The sequence below is a fragment of the Sebastes umbrosus genome, chromosome 12 (genome assembly GCF_015220745.1).
Source record: "Sebastes umbrosus isolate fSebUmb1 chromosome 12, fSebUmb1.pri, whole genome shotgun sequence".
Lineage (NCBI taxonomy): Eukaryota > Metazoa > Chordata > Actinopteri > Perciformes > Sebastidae > Sebastes > Sebastes umbrosus.
Genome location: NC_051280.1, coordinates 1,623,936 through 1,647,896, shown reverse-complemented (window position 1 = coordinate 1,647,896; position 23,961 = coordinate 1,623,936). Strand labels below are relative to the sequence as shown.

General features: G+C 41.1%; 1 protein-coding gene across 2 annotated transcripts in view; it reads left to right on the top strand.

Annotated features, from left to right (window-relative positions):
* Nucleotides 1-223: 223 nt before the first annotated feature.
* LOC119499134 (2-lysophosphatidate phosphatase PLPPR4-like) overlaps nt 224-23,961 on the top strand; it is a 46,567-nt gene continuing 22,829 nt past the window's right edge. For both annotated transcript variants that reach the window (XM_037788369.1, XM_037788368.1), the window contains exons 1-4: nt 224-704; nt 20,471-20,656; nt 23,091-23,220; nt 23,439-23,634. In XM_037788369.1, coding sequence (XP_037644297.1) covers nt 621-704; nt 20,471-20,656; nt 23,091-23,220; nt 23,439-23,634 — 596 coding nt within the window. In that variant the 5' untranslated portion in view covers nt 224-620. The remainder of the gene's footprint in view (nt 705-20,470; nt 20,657-23,090; nt 23,221-23,438; nt 23,635-23,961) is intronic.

Here is a 23,961-nt window from a genome sequence, read left to right as displayed (position 1 = left end):
TGTTTTTTGTAGTAAGCTATAATTCTACCATCAAAATAAAAGCAAATTAATATTTACAAACATTAGCCTACTAAGCTTTGCACAAAATGTTGTTTATAAAAACGCCCCAGTGGAATTATTGACCGAACAGGAAACATTGCTGAGAAATAGTCCAAATGGGTTTCATTTTGAAAATGTTGGACAGGAAATGTTGTCGGTTAATTGAGGCTGAGTTTACCGGCGGTCACCTGCTGCAGCAGAGCAGAGCTGGAGGAGAGCTGGAGGAGAGCAGAGTGGATGAGCATCTCCTCTCTACACCGTCTCTACACGTCAGGATGAAGATGAGTGTCAGCACACAGAGAGGACAGTACCGGGGGACACGGTGTCTGTCCTGAACCTCCCCCCCCCCCCCCCCCCCCCCCCCCCCCCCCCAAAAAAAAAAAAAACCCCAACGCATTTCAGGGGACACATCTCACTGACAGACATCGACTCTTCCAGCTCAGCTCGGATGATGCTGGTCCACCGTTAAAGGGGATTTTTGGGGGGGAACCGGACTCTGTCGGAATTTCGCCAAAATTACGACGGGAATCAAGTACAGCTCCCTGTCTCCCGGTAACGGGAGAGACCACCGGCCGCTCGTGATGTCTCGTGCAAAGGAGCGGCTGAAAGGCGGGAATGAGACCAAGGACAGCGTCACTCTGCTGCCGTGCTTTTATTTTGTAGAGGTGAAATCTATCAATCAATCAATCTATCTATCTATCTATCTATCTATCTATATATCTATCTATATATCTGTCTATATATCTGTCTATCTGTCTATCTATCTATTTGTCTTTCTATCTATCTATCTATCTATATATATATATATATATCTGTCTATCTGTCTATCTATCATTTGTATTTCTATCTATCTATCTATCTATCTATCTATCTATCTATTTGTCTACCTATTTATCTATCTATCTATCTATCTATCTATCTATCTATCTACCTATCTATCTCTCTATCTCTATATCTATCTATATGTCTATGTGACTGGTTGGCAGGCTGCTGTCTGTCTGATATGGTTGACTGATATATTGGTTCTCTGACTGGTCAGCACTGAATGCCACAATCAGGTGAAACTAACGCTGCTAATTATTAATATGAAGTTATCATTGTGATACTGTAGGCTATTGAGATGCCACATATCAATGAGCTAGACAGGCTGGTGATCCTGGTATCATCAAGACCCCCGTGCAGCTTGATATAGCAGTGATACTGAATCTGTATTCACCTCATCCCTGTTTACCCTGCTCTTTTTTTTGCAGCCAGTGACACTGCAGTCTCCACAGCATATTATGATTCATTGTTGTGTATATACAGCAATTTATGCGGGGCCGGATGTAAAGATTTATACATTCATATATGTGCCTCATCATTCGTGTATCATCAGTCAAACCACAGTGTTTATAGACGACTATGAATGACAACAACCATCCAAATATGAACAGTTTCATGCCACACTATCTAACTAACACATTTTTACACACAATATCCATTTGATCATCAGTATTAGATAATGTCCCTGTCAGACTGCTGTGTTGCACTGACTCTCTCACAGTCATTGTTCCTCGCCCCAGGACTGAAGCCTACAGTGATGCTGCATTTAGTTCATACGCCTCCAGACTGTGGATCAGCCTTCCTGTAGGCTCCACAATGTGCACTTCTGTTAACATTTAAAATTACTATTGGCATTATTACTATTAGTAATAGTAGTGGTGGTAATAGTGGTGGTGGTAATAGTGGTCTGTTAGGATCACCTTTGTTTGGACATAACTTACATTTCCGGTAGGCCTACTATGATAGTAACATATTGAGATATGAACACAGAAGATCACTGCATAGTCTCTGACAGGGCAGCCCTGGTGTGCGAGGGCCCCACGCCACTTGCTTGTTGTGATTTTGCAGTATTTTTCTAGTCAAAGAAAGTCAAAGTTACTATTATTCTTACTCTGTGTTACTTAAAGTAAAAGACCATTTCAATAATGTATACAGTGTTTCCCTCATAATTGTACAAATCTTTTTTTTAATGCCACAAATATCCACTCCATTGTTTCCCCTCTATTCATTCTGCAGCGGCGCACCGCTGTGCGTCCACGTGTCTGTGGTTACTTCACATGCCTGTAATAACAGCAGGACAGTCAAGTGTCTGTTATAACAACTAGATTTGGTCAATTTCTGTTTTTTTTTCCCAGTGTACAAGCTTACACCGGTTTGATTTTATGGCCAACCTGTTGAACCTGCATTTGTCATTATGACATGTTCTGGCAAATTAAAAAGTAGCCGACATCAGCAACAGGTGCCGACGAGGTCACGGCGTTAAATCCAGCTTTTATTGCATTAGTAATAAGCAATATGTGATTAACATTATGTTTGTTTACAAACGGACTAACGGAGCCACTAGTGTTCGACAGGCTGTGCACATCTGCCGAGCCGAGGCGGGTGACTTTGACATTACACCGGCAACATGAATGAGATCAAATTTCAGTAGAGAAGGGAGGGGGTGCTTGCCACACGCTGTGTTTGTTTATTAGAAAGTTATTTTTTGGGGTGACGAGACAAGACGGGTTTCCGTCAGTGTATTGCAAGCCCGGCGGCCCGTAACGTTAGTGATTGTGCAGTCAAGAGAGAGAGCGAGCGTGTGACGGTGAATGAAGATAACACTAAGGTTATAGCTTTGAATGTATCAGTGCAGTGTGTGTACAGTTTAGACTGTTGGTGCTACAACTCCTCAAGACCCAAACCAAGTTCCCGTGTCTTGCTGACTACCTGCTGATTTAAGTGAAGCGGGTTAGCCCCGAAGCTAACGACAACAATGACCCAGGCTCACTTAAGGTGGGCTGTTAAGGTGGACCAGCTTTTCTCATTTTGTGACAAGCGGCTGCGGAGTCAAGTGCGACACAAAATTCGGTATACTGGTCCGGTGATGTGGCTTAAAGGGGGAGTAGGCAGTATATTTTTGGTATCATTGGGTAAAAATTCCATAATAACCTAATCATGGCTCTGTTTTCAGACTCTAAAAAAGTCATGTGACCGGTACTTGGCATTCCTTCAAGCCATCTATGCCTGATCTCAACATGGCGTCTGGGTCACAAATTTTCTCATTTTACAGCTAAACAGTAAACTACAAGATGTTTCTGAAAACATTTGAGGAGAGAAATAGACATTACAGTAACAAAATATTAATTTATATTGATCAGCGCTGCCTAGTTTGACCGTTTGATCGGAGTTCGCGAGTGATTGACAGCTGCTCAGAGACGGCAGCTGGACAGCAGACCTCAGATCAGCTCTTACTGCTTGTTTTCCTCGGGTCTGTGAAATCTTGCAGATGCCATTAGGAGCACATGATTTTTTTCAGATTATCTGTTTCATGTACTACTGTCACGATATAGCGACCGTTTTATAAAAATAATTTTTTTTTTAATCATATTTGCTCCAATCTCGCCAACTTCAGCTTTAATTTCAAAACGGTTTGAACATTTTTACACTGGCCAAACCCTAATCAGAACTGCTAAAGTCAGTTGAACAGTGAAATGAATATAACGTTGTCGGTACCGGTTAAAAACAGGCTCGGTGGTGAACGACAGGTTAACGTGCTGACAGATTCTGCCTTTTTGTGTTTTTAGCTGAGCTAGACCTGAGAATATTTGTTTCTAACAGATGGGTGATGCTGGTTTGCCTCCATTGTTCTCTGTGAAGTTTTCTGGAAGTGATGTAACGTGGCTCGGGTGTGTTTTATGTGGAGCGAGCACTGTGCCAAGTAGCCTTTTAAATGCTACATTACTTGTCAGCAACCAGTCATATGGTTATTTAGGAGGCAGTATGGCCTTGTGTGCTCTGATTAATTTGGCATGCAGTTAACACACCAGTCATAATGTTGTTTTAATGATAAACTCATCTCCTATTAATTATTTACAGGAGTAACAGGCTGTAAAAGTGACATATTTTCCTTTATAAATAAGTGCTGTGGATCTCATATATGCTGACATGAAGAGGGGTTCATGTGGATTTCAAAAAGTGACTGATAGATATTTGGAAAAGTAACATATAAATAGATATTTAATGAAACTTTAAAGTGTTAAATCTGTCAGGCTGAATGCATATACAGTGTACTACAGAACAGAACTCTGTGGCAGCCATGCTCTGTTCTTACTTGAATTATCCATCCGATGATGCAGGCAACCAGCAGCTTGGCTGAGCAGCACCAAGACAACCATGTTTTGCCAGAATCTAACTCCTGTATTCCTGGTTTCAGATTTAAATGGTATGAATGATCAAAGGTCTTGGGACTGTATTGAGTCTTGCTTGCTGCTTTTCAGCCCCTACTTGCATCATCATGTTGAATTTGGGGTTGAAGTGGGTTAAAAGACTCCTGCTACGACCAGCAGAGTGTACTTTAAAATGTACCAGCAGGTCACACTGTAACAAACACACACAGCTTTACGTACTGACAAATAACTGAATTACCATGCAACCTACCAACCCGTAATCTGTATAAATGAAGACATTTATATGGATCACAGTGACCATATTTTCCCTGATAACTTGTGTGATAGTCACGTAAAAAGAGTGCTCAAGCCATTAAGTAGTGCATATCCATAACGTTCAGTGACGAAAAAAATGAATGATACCCAGGTGCAACTCTTAAAATCGCTACCGAGCGCTGTGCTCAAAGTTCCAATTATTTCAATCTAACCTCGGTTCCGCTGACCTGTGACCTGACCACAACCAATGAGAACAGCTGCAACTGCCGTTGTTGCCTGGGCTAGAAACAGTGAATGGCGTTCCTCTTTTTGGTGACATATTTTACCTGCTGCCTCTGCAAGGCTCTGTCCCCTACCTCGCGGTGAGTGAAAAGCAAATGTATTATCATGTGAAGGCAGCTTTAGTCCTCAATATAGGTCAAGCTCCAACACCACTGATCTCTAACTTCCCATAATGCAACTCAATAGCACCTTTTATTAGACCCTCCAGATACGGGTGGAACATACGGTATGTAGAGCACCTTCCTGGTCTGTGTAACTGTACATCATGATGTGGATATGTATATAGTTTGGGATATAGTACATTTAGTGAAAACTCAATAGAGATACCATTTACAGAGAAACAACCAGATGGCAATGTCTGCTTTTGCCTAATCCAGTGAATTAAATATCTGACAAACCTCGATACTACAATCCAGTATATTGAATATTGCTATAAAGCAGTTCTACTCATTCATTTGCAACATTGCCCACAGTGGCCTGACCAGGGAAAGCTATCTCTGTGTTAAAGATATGGAAAAGTCTCTGGGGGGTCTCTCTCATCCAACTCTATCTTAATGCCTAGTTAACGACCACATCTTTCAAACTCCTCGTCCTTGGTGTGCAGTGCAGACTTTGTGTTATAAATTGGTCTCCAAGCCCAAACCTATTATGGCTTGTCCACACCAGGAACGTCAGGAGTGCGTGGCGGCTGCGTTACCTGTTGTTTTTTATCTCGCCGTCCATGTTAACAGGTTAGAGCAGCCAAACAGCCCGCGTGAGACGCGGCTCGGCTGCGTGTCAGCTGCGTCTCTTCTAGAGATTCGAGGTCTCGCCTATTTATAACGCAAGCATGGTTCACAGCAACAGCAGACAGTAAAATGATCGTTTGACTGTATATTGACATCATACCAGCAACATTACTACAGTTTCAATGTCTGTATCTGTAGAATATGTCACGGACATGAAAAAAGTAAAGAATTATTTTTAAATCAATACTTCCTGTTTTCATTTAAAAATAAAAGCACTCAAGCATTTTTTTTCTGTGGACAGAATTCCTTCATTTGTTAACACAAGGCTTTTATTCTGAAATAGTTACAGGACAGTGTTGTAGAACATGCAGTGACTTGCAGGGCTCCATGAATGATTTAAGCACGGGGTTTTAATGGTGGATTATTATTATTATTTACAAATGAGCACACAATTCTTAACTTTTTTCTGTCTAAAATAGATATAAATGACATTTATTATGAAATGAAATGGCCATTATGAAAGGCAAACTCTATGTAGAAATAAAGGGCTGACAGCAGCAGCAGAGACGCAGCTGGTGTGAACACACAACGCGTGAATCACGCAGCCGTTCAGCGAGGCAACCGTCAGACGCTGATCACGCGAGCGGTCTGTACAAGCCATTAGTCTGCAAGCTATTAGAAAACAACAGTAAAATGGAGGGGTTATGTAGATATGTATTAATTTTCCTGTAAATGAAATTACAAAGCCATTTAACACATGCTCTATTACTAGGGGGATGATAGCTCGAAAGGCCCAGACACACCAACCAGACATGAAAGAATTAGCGGCGACGAAGGCCAACAGTTGCGTCGCCTCACGTCGTCTTTGTTTTGGCCAAAAAGTTGCACTTGAACACACCGCAAAGACTACAGCCGGCGGCCAGTGAGCGCGTACATTCTGCGCCTGCGTGAGAGGAAATAACTCTCCCTACCAGTAGGCGGCAGTAGTCTGTATTCATCATTCAAAAAAGGGAAACAGGAAGACCGATGTTATGATACGTACATGAAACAAAGCAGCGTTTGCCACTTAGCTTCATTCCAGATGGCCATGTCGTTGTGAAAATATCTGTGTGTTGGAATGATCAGATGAGATGAAGATGAAAGATGAGTAGAGCCCTCCGTGTGTGTCCTCTTGACTTTACTCGTTGGCTTCCTCACTTCCCTTTCTCTTCTCGTGCACTGATTGGTTTAAGCTGAACAGCCAATCAGAGTGATTAATCTCCCCGTTGCGTGAGATGTAGGATACGTGTGATTCAATATGCTGAATCAGCCAAAAAAACTCCACGGGCAGACTAGAGACATACCGCAAAAACTAGACCAACGGACGCTAACCGATGGCCCCAAACTGTCTGACCGTCGGCTTGGAGTGTCAGGGCCTTAAAGCACTGTTAAGCAAGCAGTTGCCACCGCTGGCGTTCTCATGAACATGCGTGCCTATTTGCCGCTGCTGTCTTGAGTTGATGATGGGTCACCTTTCTTTGGTTTGCCACCAGAAACCACAAGAAACACAAAAGCTGATTTTGCTGTATTGTATATCCACCTTTTACCAGTAAACAATGTGTATGATATCAGCTAGCTAAACTTGCTGTATTAATCTTTTCATATTATTCATATAACACTTTCCTCTATTTGAAGCTACTATGTAGATACGTGATGAGATTAGAGTAGGTAGATGGAGTATGGTTCTTCTGCCTTCACTGTGTGTGTGTACGTTCACAGCTATGCATTGAGCGAAACACACTTCCAATAAAGGTTGAAGACAGCAGATCGCCTTCAAAATATTTATTAGAATTAGGGCTGGGCGATATTGCCTAAAAATAATATCACAATATTTTTAGGTAATATCGCGATACACGACATATATCGCGATATTTTCAAATATCCTCTAAGCACTTCATAAATGCTTGATTTAACCCTTTGATGCATACAATCACACCAATATGATGATTCTTGTAGTCCATGCAGTATATGTCTGCATTAAAACCTTCTTGTTTATATTCATTGGTGGTTTTTATTGGAACTATTTTAATCTGGCATGCAAAAAGGGGGAAATCAAAAGTTAAATTTAACAAAACAGTATCCAACAGTATTCACTTTAACCAAATAGTTATCTGGCAATACATGCTTTATATATTGATAAATACATAACACACACACACACACACACCGTTTTTAATGGCATGTAATAAGTGTAATATAACTTATTGTTATCTTTACCAGTAAGCTGTTATGACATTGCTGATAATACAAATTATTATTTTCCCAGCAGTGTAGAAAGACTCACCAATCGCAAGGTGCAGCCTGTGGCCAAAACTACAGTCTTGTCCACTTATTCAGGCTTACAGCTTTGGTTATGTTACCACTGTTACCTGGTTGGCCCAACTTTTCTCTCACTGAAATGTAGAACTACCGTAGAGCTTTCTCCGCAAAAAAATTGCGACCATGCAGTTCATATTTTGGATCAAATGTCTTAATGAGACTTTTGAATCCCGGCTTTTCAACTACGCTAACCGGCGTTGCGATGTAGGTGTTTACAGCGACCGTGATTTCTTTGCATTTTGCACTTTTTTTGTCATATGGGATTGCTTTGGAAAGCGAGGAAGCCATTTGCTTCTTGGCTGGTTCTGGTTGCTTTGGTCGTGTTCTCGTCTTCAGCTTTCTCCGGGCTCCGGGCTCCTTCTCTCTCCGCTGCATCCCTCCAAATACAAAAACACGCCGGCCGCATACGTCAAACACTCGCCCAGGAGAGTGGTGGTCTGGATGGGCGCGGAGTCTGTGAATTAATACGCTGTATGTGTTACAGTGTGGAAGTGACAGAAAATCCAACTTACTGAATTGTTATTTATTATTAAAATAATAAATCGTACACCAGCATCTTTGTAAAAAATACCCAGTGTACCTAGTGTGCAAACCAGTTGATATTTAGTTGATTTTTCTCAGCTGCGCGGTACATATCTCCATGTTTTTGTATCACTATATATTGTACTGCAATATCTTTACAGAATCAGGTGATGGGTTTGTTTCCCTGCCCTCCCTGCCCATTGCATGCAAGTTTCCAATCCAATCTTCAAATGGAGAATATGATCCAGCCATGATTCCACCAAGCTATAGGCAGTGCTGTATATTATGTGTTCGGCACACTGAATAATGGATGAATGACTAATGAGGAAAAAGCCTGTCGGCACATAGTTTTTGCTGATTTTATGCTTTTCTTGAAATGCTGCCGTGTTAACTGTAAATAGAGCGCATGATTAAAGCTAAGGTTGTTGGTGTTCTTTAAAAACATGTTTTTGTTATATTGTTGAAATTGTCATTATATCTTGACAGCAATCAAGAAATTAAATGCTCTGACAAAAAAAAAAAAAATCTGCTATCTGTGGCTGCCGCAGGACTGTAATAAACCTGTCCAATCATTTCATTAGGCTTGAATGAAATGATTGGATGGCCTGTCTACCTAGCTGTCTGCCTGCGTGCATTTTGCCCGTGCACTCATGGCGCGTCACCAGAGTCTTCCACCAGCTGCTAGCTTGACAGCTGTGAGTTCTAACCATGGATGTATTAAGAGAACTGGATACAGCGTTGGAGGCGGGGCCCCGTTCATTCCTATGAAAGTTTCTCAGTGGCGCATGAAGCCTAAAAGGCTCGACTTCCGTTTGGAAAAGTACCCGGATCTTGGGCACATGGAACATGCTCAGTAGCGTCTGCTCGGTCACACAACTCGGTCACGGGGTCCCAACGTCACGCCGTCGTCACGGCTTGCCTTCCAGCCTCGGTCTGGGTCTCATTCACATGAACGGAGGGAGGGAAATAACTCTGGATTCAGTTATTAGTTCGTTTTACAACTTTAAAAACTTAAAAATAAAATAAAGGCTGATAGAGTGTTTGTATTGAGTTGATTCACCACAAAAAAAATTATCCGTTGAGTTACAGACGTCTCTTTCCCAATGTAAGTCTATGGGAAATGGTCTTTTTGGGCTCAATGGCATGACGTAACGGACACAGAAGTTGCAGTACCGCCGTTTGGCCACTATGAAAGTTGGGATCGTCGACCGGCGCACTTCCTGGACGCTTGGTACTAACAGCTAACAGTAGCCGTTTTCATTGTTTATTCAATCAAAATTATCATGCATGAAGATAATTTGGAGTGGCTTTGGAGGGAGGCCTGAAGGGACAAACTGTCAGTGTTGCTCTGGCGAGTAGAGCGTAAAAACTTGTCCCGACATCACTCTCTATTGCATAGAGAGAGTGATATTGATTAACTGTCAGTTACTGTCAGCGTTGATTTTTGACCAATGAAAATAGGTTGGAGGTGCACAAAACTTTGCATAAATAGAGCCAGGTGCGAGCGTTTCCTTCAAACAGGCAACATGTCGTGTCGCCTGTTCGCTGATGTACGGAGGACATCTTCATTCGGAAAAACTGAAACAATCCGATGTTCACTCGTTCGCTCTTTCGCATCGCGTCCAGTTAGGAAGAGGTGTTAGAGCTAGTGCTGCTAGCTACTTTCATTGGAAAAGAGTTGGCAACGCTGGGCTGGGTTTTTTGGTTGGATCATTTTTAAAATCTAGTGTACTCGATGTGCTAGTTTTCCAACATTACTAACCCTAGCTCAAAGGATAATTTCAGCTTGGCCTCTTTTTCCAGAATCAACAAAATTGCACGTCAGTATTTATTAGTCTTGGGTGATAGGGCTGAATTTCTTTGGCTTTGGGTTAAAAAACATTCTGAATCTATCATAATGATTGTGTGTTTCTCCTTTCTCTCCCTGACAGAGCTGCTCTGTGTCTCCTACATTTTCTATCTCACACACTGTCACACCATCCTACCCACCAACTGGCTGCTAGGCAACATGGCCCTCTGAATGGGGTGTATTTTTACATCTGTGTGTTCAGGGCTAGAGACGTTAAGAGGAGAAAAACATCCCTACTGCAGCCTGGTTTCTTCTGTGTGCACAGTGGCTACTGAGGCTTTGGTTGATACATCTTTAAAATGATGATCATCACATATTCACTTCATCAGATATGCCTGATGTAGTACACCCCGGAGGATTTACACCACATTGTAGTTTTTCATTCATTAGGGCCCGAGCACGAAAGTGCCAGGACCCAACGGTGTCCTGGCACGAAGTGCAAGGAACCTATTGTATTTGTCGGTATTATTATTTTTCTGCTGCAAGAACGCGTTTTTGACGACCTTAGCCATCCCCAAAACTCACCAAAATTGGAACATGCGTCGGGAGTGGCGAAAATTGCAATGTTCTGTAGTGATTGGGAACGGGCGTCGCCAGCGGGCTCTATAGCGCCCCCTAACGCGTCGAAATCTAAAGTTGATCCGATATTCATGAAATTTGGTATGCATATCCCACTCATCATTTGAAACATATTCCTCATTGGATTTCATTAGCTCCGCCCACCCAGAAGTCGGCCATATTGGATTTCATGTCATTTTTAGCGTTTTATAGGCCGCGTACTTTAACGAACTCCTCCTACAGATTTGATCTGATCGACTTGAAATTTGGTCAGGACCATCTTAAGACCTTGAAGATGAAAAGTTATTAAAATGATGAGTGTTCACTTAACGACCGGACCGTAGCGTGGCGGCCATTTTGAGCCATTCGCCATGAAACAGGCAGTTATTGTAACTCAACTGTACATAGTCCGATCTGCCCCAAATCTCTCAGGTATGATGGTGGTCCAGTACTGATGACATGTATATGAAAAATTATACTCATAGCCCCGCCCCAAGACGTTAGCCCCGCCCCCTTTCATAACTCATGAACCGTTTGTCGTAGAGTCTTGCGGGAGGTGTCATATCACTCAGCAGAGAGTGCCTGTTTCATTGGTGAAAGTTATGCCCGCCCCATACACATTAGCCACGCCCCCTTTCATAACTCATGATCCGTTTGTAGTACAGTCTTGTGGGAGGTGTCATATCACTCAGCAGAGAGTGCCTGTTTCATTGGTGAAGGTTATGCCCGCCCCCTAAACATTAGCCACGCCCCCCTTCTAACTCGTGAACCGCTTGTCGTAGAGCCTTGCAGCAGGCGTCGTGGCGCTCGTCAGAGTTTCGGCTTCACGGTGCCCGGCCGCGTCGGTCGGCGTCCCGCCAGCATCCCCGACGCGCAAGTAGGGGCGAGGGCCCGTTCATCGCTGCTTGCAGCTTTAATTTTCTTTATGTTAGTAATTGCAACTCCAGTCAAATGTACATCAGTGAGCACATCATCAACTGTTCTTATAGCTGTGACATTATTGTCTTGCTCCTGTGGGTCTTCAGTTCAGTCTTACATTGTACCACATCTGTTATCATGATATTAAGTCCCACCCCTGGAACTGGCCAATCATAGAGTAGCATCGGCCAGCTCCAACCAGAATTCCTGGGATGACGTATTTTTGTAGGCCAACCAGGAAGTTAGCATCGCCCTGGTTCCCTCCACAAAAAGCCAATGGGATTGTTCCATTGGCTTTTAAATATTGCAGAAAATAAACTCTGTGGCCAGCAACCGTTTTTGATACTTACATGTCTTGTTCAGCAAGATAATCTCCACAAATGAACACCACTTCTATGATTTCTGAAGTGTGAATGCTATCGGCAGATGTAAAAAGCTAACGTTAGGCTATAATCAAACTACACCACGGTCACATGAGCGCGATTATACACATCGATATAAAGGAGGGGGCGTGATGACATTTAGTAGTCTCATTTAGCCACTTTTTAAGACACATAAAGGCTTCATAATTCATGATTGTGGGATTTATTGTTGTATTTTATATCGTAGAGCAAAACATTAAAATCTCTTCAGCTTGTGTTAACCACAGACCTTATTACAGGCATTTAAGTAAAAACTCATTCAAAGAACCCATTGACTTCCAGGTGAGGGAACAGGAAGTGCTAAAATGCTAACTCTTTTCTGTGTTTTACTCATTCTTGTAGCACTCTATACTATGCATGGAATGCACATCCCTACTCTATACAGCTCTGCTCCACAGACTCTCATGCAATCCTTTTAGATTTTCTTCATTTTCAAGCTGGTTTTGTTGGTTAACTGTTGTGTGATGGGGATAGTTGTTACCGGGAGAGGTTAGAAGGAGATATACATTTCTAAAACATTACGATTCTACGTAAAGACCTGTAGAGCTAAAATTAACAGAGTACTAGCACATCATCAGCTAGCGTTAGCACTTCTATGCTATGCTAGCTACTGAAGGTATACTGAATGTATACACATGCTGCCCATCTGCTTTTTGAATTCAACTAAGAAATACCAGTTTTACTGTGGAACAGGTTGATGACAAACCCTAAATATGCTGAGCTACTGATTTCACATCAACCAAGACATCAAATGTTTATGCCATTATAATTAATACACCAATTTAAAAAATAAAATTTTAATAGTAATCCTAATGCAGGAGTTATCATCCCAAAAGTACTTCATATTGTAAGCTTTGTTGTATCTATTCATCTATTGCAATAACATTGAAGGAAATTGACAGTTTAAAAAGTGGACAGGAAATGATTATTGCTCTTCTTGCATCAGCACATCATCATACAGTATAACTCCACTATATAACCCTTTGAAAAGTTGTTTCCATAAACTGATGACTAGTGTTGATATTTTAGATGCATTCTGTAGCGCTGCTTTGCCGGCAATATTTATAGACACACTGGAGGCTCTGGTCAAGCCTATCCAATAGAGTACTACAGCATTATGCATTTTAGCACCTCCGGTTCCATCGTCTGGAAGTCAATGGGTTTTTAGTTAGATGCCTGAAATAAGGTCTGTGGTTAACACAAGCTGACAAGACATGTAAGTATCATAAACGTGTGTTTGCCAGAGAGCTTATTTTCTACAATAATCCAAAACCCAATGGAAAGATCCCATTGGCTTTATGTCGAGGGAAGCAGGGCGATGCTAACTTCCTGGTTGGCTTACAAAAATACGCCATCCCTGGAGCACTCTGTAGGAGCGGCCCAGTGGAGTAGCCCAGGCAAGCGACCCTGGGAGAGGTGCTGGTGGCAGCGAGCCCAGTGCATTTTGGGTGTTGTAGGTTTTCTACCTTCTGAGCGAAAGACAATACCACAGCCCTTTTTCTCTGTTTTCCATGGTCATGTAGCACCAATTTCAAAAATATTTTCGCCTTTCCACGACTTAGACAGCCTAGTTTTATGACAATATCATCTTTCCAGTAGTGAAATACCTCTTTAAATTGGCCGCTGCTGCCTTTAGCCAACTTTTACTTTGAAGGCAGCTGTCTCTGTTTCCGGGTCTCGACTTCGTTTTTTTAAATTTTCATTGTACAACTTAGATAATGGAACAAGCTGACAGCGAACGTCTCTGCCTTGTCCCTTTTGCTAAATTGATATTGGAGAAATGAACCGTTGTCAGTGATAGGGCTTTTAGTGTCCTTCACTCAGACAATGAGAAACCAAAATTGCGTATTCTCTTTATGCGACTAGACGGTTGATCTGCACACCAGTACCGGAGCAGCAGCAGGACAATGACCCGCTGTACGGAGCCGAGAATGAAGATTGGAGCACAGCTAGCTGGCTAGCATATAGTCCATTTATGCACTCTGACCCCATGATGACACACGTTGGGTGACAGCCCCCTCATTTGCATAATGAGGCAGAAATGCATAAAGAAATCTTTAAAGAAAAGTATACAGAAATAAATAAGTTTGGGGAAATAAATAAGGGGTGAAATGCAAAGGGAAAATTGTGCATAAATAAATAAAGAGTAAATACATAAGGGAATTAATACAAAGATAGATAGATAAATAAATACATTTATAAATAAAGAAGCTAACTAAAATAGAAATAACAATCTATGTCACATTTTATCAATCAATTAATGGATAAATTTTTTTAATATTATTTTTGCTACATTTAATGATATATTTATTAATTTATCGAGTCATTTATTTATTTATTTTTGATTTTGGCAGGTTACTATTGGGCTCTTATTTTGAACAGTAGGCTATGTAACATACTGACCATGTCACCTGTGAGGATTGATTTAGACAGTGACACTGATGATTCAGTATTCTTAGTTTAGTTTGAGAAATCAATGTTGTTGTTTTGACGCAAAAAAAAAAAAATCCAAGACAAAAATCAATAGAGCAACCTGATAACACCAGGGAAGTCTGCTGTATTAATGAATGCTCTTCTGTTAGCTTGTTGGTGCACGCATCTGCTGCCCCACTTCCAGGGTGTAGTTTCCCACTCTAGCTTTCAGTTTTCAATTAATTTTTTCAGAAAGGGTTTTTATTTTCTTTCCCTTCTCTTTCTAAAAAGTTAGTTTCACATGCTAATAATGTGATATGCTACGTAAATATAGATTTATTTTTTTTAAATGTCCTATTTCCTTGAAGAGTATGAAGTGCTTCCCCAGACTTTTCACATCCAGAGTATTGGCATCTCGTAGGTGGGTGAGCAGCTCCTTAGGGCAGGAAGCAGGTACTATTGACTGACACCCATGAAATAGTTTTTGTAAACCCTCCTACACTTGCATGCAGGGAATCATCAAAATAATGTGTTCAAGTGGGAGTTACAGTACCTGCATATTATTCTAACCCTATAAATTAAATGCTAGGAAGTTGAGAAAAGTGAAACGTTTATTGCACTACCTGATCTACTGACTATCATGATGGCTGTCATGATATCATACATGTCGTGGGTTAAAGATGGCGGCAGACATGCAGGAGCATTTTATGCCTCCATGTGATTTTAATATTGAATGCTTTAAATTTAAAGGTCCCATATCGTTCCTATTTTTAGGATCTTACTTGTATTTTGTGTTTCTACTAGAACATGTTTCCTTGCTATCTGCCTGAATAAACCTGTATTCACCCTCTGTCTGAAACACTCCGTTTTAGTGCATTTCAACGGAATTGCAATGGAATTGCGTTGCTAGGCAACAGCTTGGGTCTATGTTTACTTCCTGTCAGCTGATGTTATTATTATATGTTATTATTATACACTGCAACAGGAAATAAACTGGGACACATTTAGAATGTTTATGTTTAAAACCGTGTAATGATCTATATAATTGTATATTTGTGACATCACAAATGGACAGAAATCCTAATGGCTTGTTTCAAAGGCACAATTTCTGAATACGGGCTGTGTGTATTCCTCCGTATATTGTGCGTTTTGATAGTTTAACAGTATTTATAAAGCACTTAAACCTGCCTTATAATATAAAAGACATGAGAATCTCACTTTTTACAATATAGGACCTTTAATGTAACTTACATAGTAGAAAGTCATCACGCACATGGTTCCATGGATTGCCATGTCTCTTGATCAGTTGCTGGGTCCATCATATTGGTCCAGACGAAAATAGCTCAACTATTGGATGGATTGCCATGCAATTTTTATTTATTTTTTTAGACATTCATGGTCCCCAGAGGTTTAATCAGAACAACTTTGGTGATCCCCTGACTTTTCCTCTAGCACCACATGAGGTTGACATTTATGGTTCGGAGTGAAATGTCTGACAATTATTGGATGGATTGCCAGGACAAATGTTACGGACATGTTCCCCACAGGATCATTTGTGATAATTTGAATGATCTCCTAATTAGGGCTGTGTATTGGCAAGATTCTGGCGATACGATACGTATCATGATACAGGGGTTACGGTTCAATATATTAAGATACTGTAAATAAGGCGATATATTGTGATTTTTTAATCTAATTTTGGGAAAACTGTCATGGTAAAGAACACAGCACCATATGCATAAAATCTGAGTAAAAAAAACAAAACAAAACTTTTTTATGCAATCAGAACAGTGGGATCTGCATTTGCATTTATCACAGTCCCTGTAACAACCAACATTATAGCTCTACTGTGAGAGGGCACATACACTGAGAGGACACATCTCTTTGCAAATGTAGTATCACAAAACAAAATATTGCAATATTCGATTTTTTCTATATTTTCTTACACCCCTACTCCTAATTTGTTATCTAGCACCATCATCAGTCAGCATTTTAATTTGTCCAATTCTTTAGTTTATGACCAGGCGGCAACCTCCAGATCTGACCCTCTCTCAGGTCACTTCTGGTTGCAAAAAACCAAGATGGCGACGGCCAAAATGCTGAACTCGAGGCTTCAAAACGACAGTCCACAAACCAATGGGTGACATCACGGTGACAACGTTCACTTCTTATATTCAGTCTATGTTTATGACCAATACCTGCAAAACCAACATTCCCATCAGCCTCAGCTGTGCCTTGTGTTTCGTGCTGATTAGCTAATGTTACCATACCAACTAAACTAAGATGGTGAACATTGCAAACATTATACCTGCTAAACACCAGCATGTTAACATTGACATTGTGAGCTTTTTGCAAAGCTGACGTTTGCATTTAGCTCAAAGCACCTCTATGCCTCGCTAGCATGGCTGTAGACACTTTGTCAAATTTGCATCTTTACTTTGTGATTTTGTTAGTCTCTCAGCCATACTGACTTTTAAATATATGGTCTTGTCATGCTGTCAAAAGGAAATAATTGGTAAATGTGTAATTCTAGGGATCACAAACTACCCTGGTGGGTAATCCTGGTTTGCAGGCTGTGGAAACAGAGAGCATTTCACAGTCAATGACAGGTCTTTACATAACTCTATGTATGCAGTCAGAAATGTGTGCGCCTCCGGCGGAAAGGCAGATCACGTAGTTGATCATTTGAACAGCAGGGAAGCAAGGCACGATGCAGCCTCTAACTCACATTAAGGCAATATCCATCAGTTTGCAATTTGTCATCTCGCTAGCGCGGAGCAATAAAGTGAACATGACACATTATTCAGGACTGCCATGATGCATCCGTGTAGAGGTCAAGGGAAGAGTTTGGTAATAATCAAGCAATCATTCTGCTTTCAATGCCACTAGTTAGGGCTTCACCTAACAATAGTTTTCTCTAATGATCAACGTAGCAATGTTTGTATACAATTTTAATTGTTTACTCTATGAAATGTCAAAAAATAGTAATAAAAAAATGTTTATCTTGCACGCCAGCTGGATTCTCGTAAGATCACTTAAAAGAACCGCGGAGTCACGCGAAAATCCATCTTGTCAAGCTTCAAGTAATCTGTTTGTGTCTGAACCACAGTGATTCAGACCAATCAGCGTCCTGTGAGGAGTTACTGGCAGCTACGGCGTGGCTTAAGTGTGTGTGAGGCAACACATAGAGCTGAGTGTTGACAACAATGAGGTTAGCGTAGATGCTACAATAGCATCCGTTCTATCAGAACTGAAGAGTATTTCTTCATTGAAAGAAGATCAAAGAACTTGAACACTTGTCGGACCCCGGAAAGACTAGCTGGCGTCATGGCGACAGCTAATGGGGATCCTAAAAAACTAAAATAGATAAACTGAAGGCTTTTCTCCATTGGAAACAATGGTTCCGCTCTTCTCCCGACTGGCTTCGGCCGGAGTTTGATTGACAGATGGTTCATCCAATCACCTGCCAAGTATTTTTTTCTGTGCCTGTCCTGGTATACCCAACAGAATATCTATTATGTATCGTAATGTTTGTCCTCCAACTAGAGTTATTCCGATACCGATACCAGTATTGGAAATGCATCCGATACTGCCCAAAATTCGGTATTGGGTATCGGCGAGTATGCCAGTCTATGCACTGATCCGACACCATCATTTATTAACCCAGAAGAAAATCAGCTTAACCGGAAATCAATTATTTGCCACTCCAAAACAATATCCATACATGGTAAATAGCAAACAGCTGTTAAATTATAATAAAGATTACTATATATTTCTTTTATCACGCTGGTATCAGACTGGTACTCGGTATCAGCCGATACTGCAAGTTCAGGTATCGGAATCGGTATTGGTAAGGAAAAAGTAAATTGGTATTGGAACATCTCTACCTCCAACTCCAACAAAGCTAACAGGGTGGGTAGAATAGCTGAATCCCTTTCTACCAGCACTATTTATTATAAAGCACCTTTTCTTGGAGCCTAGTTTTACAAAAATATCTTTTTAAACTCACATCCTGTGCAAATGTTGTGGCTTGATCAAGATTTCTTTGAAAGGAGTGGGAGTAGTCTCCTCCCTATGCCAGCATTGGCCCACATCTATTTGATGCTAATGCTTTACACCAGGCTTGGCATTATCTTGAATATGTACTGAAACACAGATTGAAGTGCAGTAAGTAAAATGATTTCTGCTCATCGCGGTTTGCAGTGTGAATATTTGCTCTGTGGGTATTTGGCCTTGTGCGGAGAGTTGTTCCGTTCAATTTGTTTTTTTATGATCCTCTATCTGCACTGCAGCTGTGTGTCTTTGTGTCTGTGTGTATGTGCTACTTACTTGACAAGTGTAAGGTTAACAGAAGCAGAGAGAGGTGTGTCATTCCTCTTGACAGTCTGACAGTCACACACTACTAGGCTCTGAGAGCAACACACCATTTTCCTCCACCTATTACTGCATGTCTGTATCTGTATCTTTGCGTGTACAGCCATAACTGGGGTTAACTGAGGTCGTACTTTCCTTTCATGAAAGAACTCCGGCATCATATAGTCAGTGTTGTCCAGCCCCTGACATGATATACTGGTGTAGTTCAGCTGCCGTATGGGAAGACATTTCAGACGTGATTGGATCCAATGTGATAGTGGCGATTTAAATCAAACAACCATCATGGTTTAATATTGAAGCCAGTATGGACGTGCTCTAATGGCCACTAGATGCTTCTTTCTCAATGTCCAGGAAAACTTGAAGTGAACTGTCAAGGGAACCAGGGTGGTGCTAACTTCCTGGTTGGCCTACAAAAATATGTCATTCCTGGAGCCCTCTATTGCAACGGAATTGCGTTGCTAGGCAACAGCTTGGGTCCATGGGTCCATGTTTCTTCCTATCAGCTGATGTCATTCAAATACACTGCAACCGGGAATAAACTGGGACACATTTAGAACGCTCACGTATAAAACTATATCTATTGTATATTTGTGACATCACAAATATACAATATATACTGTATAGTAGATTTGTGAACTCACAAAGATACAGAAATCCGTTTCTGAATATGGGCTGTTGTCTATTTCTCCACGGATTGAGCGTCTCAATATGTTAACAGTCTTTATACAGCACTTAAACCTTTATAATAAAAAAAGACATGAAAATCTCACTTTTTACATTATGGGACCTTTAATACCCAGTCCTAGTGTTTTCCTTTTGATGAACATGGTTGAAGAACCCGTCGAGGCAGACAGCCGCCCACCCAGATCCTGGTTCTGCTCAAGGTTTCTACCAGTTAAAGGGGAGTTTTTTCTTGCCACTGTCGCTCATGTTGGGTCTCTGTAAATTATAGAGTACAGCCTCAATCAACTCTATGTGAAAGTGTCTTGAGATAACTTCTCTTATGATTTGACGATTGATATAGATAAAATTGACTTGACTATATTTTAAACCCCCGCAACAACGTAGTCGGGGGTATATAGCGCTCTGCGTGTCCGTGCGTCCATTAGTTACACTTTTTTGTCTGGAACAGAACTCGGAAACTATTTAACTTAGGAACTTCAAATTTGGTATGATGTTTGAGAGTGGGTTTAGTTGTGCCTTTTGGGGGTTAGAAGTCCGGGGTGCCCAAAATCGTAGAAATTTTGGCCAAAAACTGTGATTTTTTTTTACTTAAATTTCGTTTCAGGAGCAGAATTCGGAACCTTTTTAACTTAGGAACTTCAAATTTGGTATGATGGTTGAAAGTGTGGTCTAATTGTGCCTTTTGGGGGTTAGAAGTCCAGGGTGAGCTAATAACGACCTACATTGTACTCAATAGAGTTATTCCATTAGTTCCAAAAGGGCAAAATCTTTGGCCCTACTTTAGTAGGTGCCATGCTCACTTTTGCCTTGTTTAAACTATTTTCTAAATTCTTTTTTGCTGTTGTTTCTTTCCTGCAGCTCCCTATCCTGGCCTCCTCTGTTGTCAGTCTTTATTTCCTGGAGCTGACGGATATTTTCCAGCCGGTGCATTCTGGGTACAGCTGTAGTGACCGCAGTCTGTCTCTGCCCTACATCCTGCCCAGACAGGAAGTCTGCCCACTGCCCCTGCTCTTCAGCCTGGCCTTTGCCGCTCCCACCGCCACTGTAAGTAAACCACCACACTGGACCTCACAGTAACATCTACATGTGTGATTATACATGTAGGGAGTGACCCAGCTGGTGTCCACACAAAGGCAAAGGCCTTATTAAAGCTGTTTCTATGAACTAGTGTTTCTCCGTTACTCTTTGAATAAACCACGTGAATATTCCTCTTCTGGGTTAATTACATCCTAATGTAGACAAATACATGTAGTGGAGGATGTTTCAATGGGAAAGCCATCTTCCCACAGCCAGAAGTGGTCTCCTACATGTTGCAGATTTAAAATGTGCCCATAATGCTGTGGGAGTCTGTCTAACCATACTGAGACGAGTACAAGTGAAAGCACAAAGCTGTTTCCATGCAACACTACCGTTTGATGGGAACAAGCCAGCCATTTTAACCATGCTGACCAGAAGCCTTTTCAACTAACTGCCATTTGTTGAGTGAAATTGCCCAGTGCAGCTCTCAGTAATGACTTTCTTTCTATTTTCAATTCAATTTAAAGGTGCTGTTGTGGTAATATGAGAACACAACCATGAAATACCTCAAATTCCCAGTTAAGAATGTCTATGACTTCACAGAGGTCGTAGAATCTAATTTAATGTTGGAGGTCAGATGTCCAGGTCAGGGCCAGAGTATGAGATTGGACGTCTTTGCCAACACTTGTCTTGAGCACGATTGAATATCAACTGGAGTCTCAAACAGGTTCAAAGAATTCACTGGAGATGGTCAGAGTTCAATGCAATAGAGCAGTGGTTCTCAAACTATGGTACACGTACCACTGGTGGTACGCGGAGGAATCTCTGACTATCGATTCCTCTTACTATTTCAATTTGTTTTGGACAGCAGCCACGGTGAAGAGAAAAAAAAAGCACTCAACAGCATGGCGCTACTAAACCTGAGAGGTGCACCCTATTATTCCCTGATAAAGCGACTCTGTGAACAACAAATTTGCGTTGAAATCAGCAGGAGGAGAGTTACTAACGTTAGCTGTCAGCAGCCGGTGGGCAGCACAGTCCTGACTGGCTAAATACCGGAGATACGAATGTTAACGGAGGTGCCATTGAGTTATTATTATGAGGCGTTCAAAGTCGGCTCCGGAAAAATTACTATTGGGCGAAGGTAAATTACAACGTTATCATGATGTGTTCAAATGTAATCTTGTAAAATGTAGTTTTGGTGAGAAACTAGAATAAATCCAGTTGTTAGGAGATGTTTTCACATCAATATAAAATAGATAATAGAGAGAGAATTATGACCTGTTTAACTTCCTAACACTAGCTCTAAGCAGCTTGCCAAGATTATTTTAATCAAAGCAAATATTTAAATAATCATATTCATTTGAATTGTGTGTTTTTATGCAAATAACCACTATAGATGACAATAACAAAGTACAGTACAGTACCGTGTACAGTAGGCTACCCTCCCTGCCCAGAAAAATAGGCCTTTTTGGACCTACAGTGCATGTTTTTATATTTTGGCATGCTGGGGGATTCTCCGTTTTGTTAATTTTTTTAATGGAAACATTACTACCCAAAACAGTCAGTCCTGTACGGTTCAAAAACTCCTGCATATAATGTAATTTTCTTAATAATATGCTGTTTGGAGTGATTTTCAGTATAATAAATGCTGAAAAATAAGTGTGCAGTATGTTTTCTATAAATTAATGTAGTGATAAAATAGAGATTACATCTGACAGAATTTGTTTGGCCCCCGGCAACAATCTGGGTTTCTCATGTGGCCCCCCAGGAAAAATAATGTCCCACCCCTGGTCATAATGGTGGTACTTGGAGAGTCAAATATTTTCTGAGGTGGTACATGGTGTAAAAAGGTTGAGAACCACTGGTCTAGGAGGAATCTAGCTGTGGCAGGCCTGTTTCTCTGAAAATTACAAAAACTGAGTTTCCTGTTTCCAGAAATCCGATTACTCAAGAAAGCCCAGTGTAACATAAGTTCATCTAAACACACTATTTATATCAGAGAGCCAGCTCATCTGGTTTACCTTCTCTGCTTGGGTTTTAACTTAATTGTGCTGCAAGTTTTCACATTTTGAGATTAAATAAAGTAAATTTTTGACCTTTGAAGCAGTAGGTTGACAAAAAAAAAATATTACTACTGTCTTTTTCCAGAGCATTTTGCAGTTTTGCTCTTTTTTTGCATTTTATCTTCTATTTGTTGTGTAAATAAACAAACTGAACCATAAAGTCTGTCAAATTCAGTTACGGTAAATGGTAAATGAACTTGCATTTATATAGCGAGAGGGGGCGAGCTCTGCCTCTGAGCCACAGCCGCCCCCCCCCAGCCATGACAGTGGGATATTAGCAAAAATCAATGGTCCAGTAATATTTAATGTATTTGGTAGATCACACAAATCTATCTGGTGATGGAAGAGTGAAAATCTGCATTGCCAACAGTCTTTTGTTTGTCTTTTGTGAATAGATTCTCATAGGAGAGGCCATTCTGTACTGCTATCTATCCAGGAGGTCATCAGCCACTCAGACGGAGGCTAACATCAACGCTGCAGGCTGTAATTTCAACTCCTACATCCGCAGGGCTGTACGCTTCATAGGTGGGAGGACATACGTGTTATACACACACAACTGATTATATGCATGTTTTCAGTAACTGAACCACAGAAACAGAAATAAACAAATGGCAACAGCTGTAAGAGTAACATAAAAACGTCAGAATATGAGTGGATACAGAATTAAAAAAGGCAATAAAATACAAAGTTGTACAAGGTTACATGTTCTACTAATCCAGTGTTGTAAAATGGATTTTCCACAGGTGTCCATATCTTTGGCCTGTGTGTGACAGCACTGATAACCGATATTCTCCAGCTGTCCACTGGTCAACACACCCCCTACTGGTTGGATGTGTGTAAACCCAACTTGACCCACATTAATATGTCCACTTGTGATGAAGCTTTTATTCTGGAGGATATCTGCTCTGGACAAGACAGCGGGCTCATCAATGCTGGGAGGTAAAGGCTTTTTTTTTACCGAGCGAGTGACTGTGTGTGGGAGAGTGTGTGTGAGTGAACTAGTGAGTGTGTCAGAGGATGTGTGTGGGTGAGTGGGTGAGTTTACGGAGTCATTTTTAATGTTTAGTTTTAGCACACTCATACATGCACAGGCTACGATCTTCTTGTAGCTTGCAGTCCTGGACTAGTTTTCTCTGTTGTATTGGTTGCAAACCTTCTCTCGGGACAAGTATTGAAATGTAGAAAACATGAGCTAAATAGTAGGACACAGTGCCACTATAGGCCACTGTACCAAAGAACGTATATTGCCAAGAAGTGAAAGTCAAT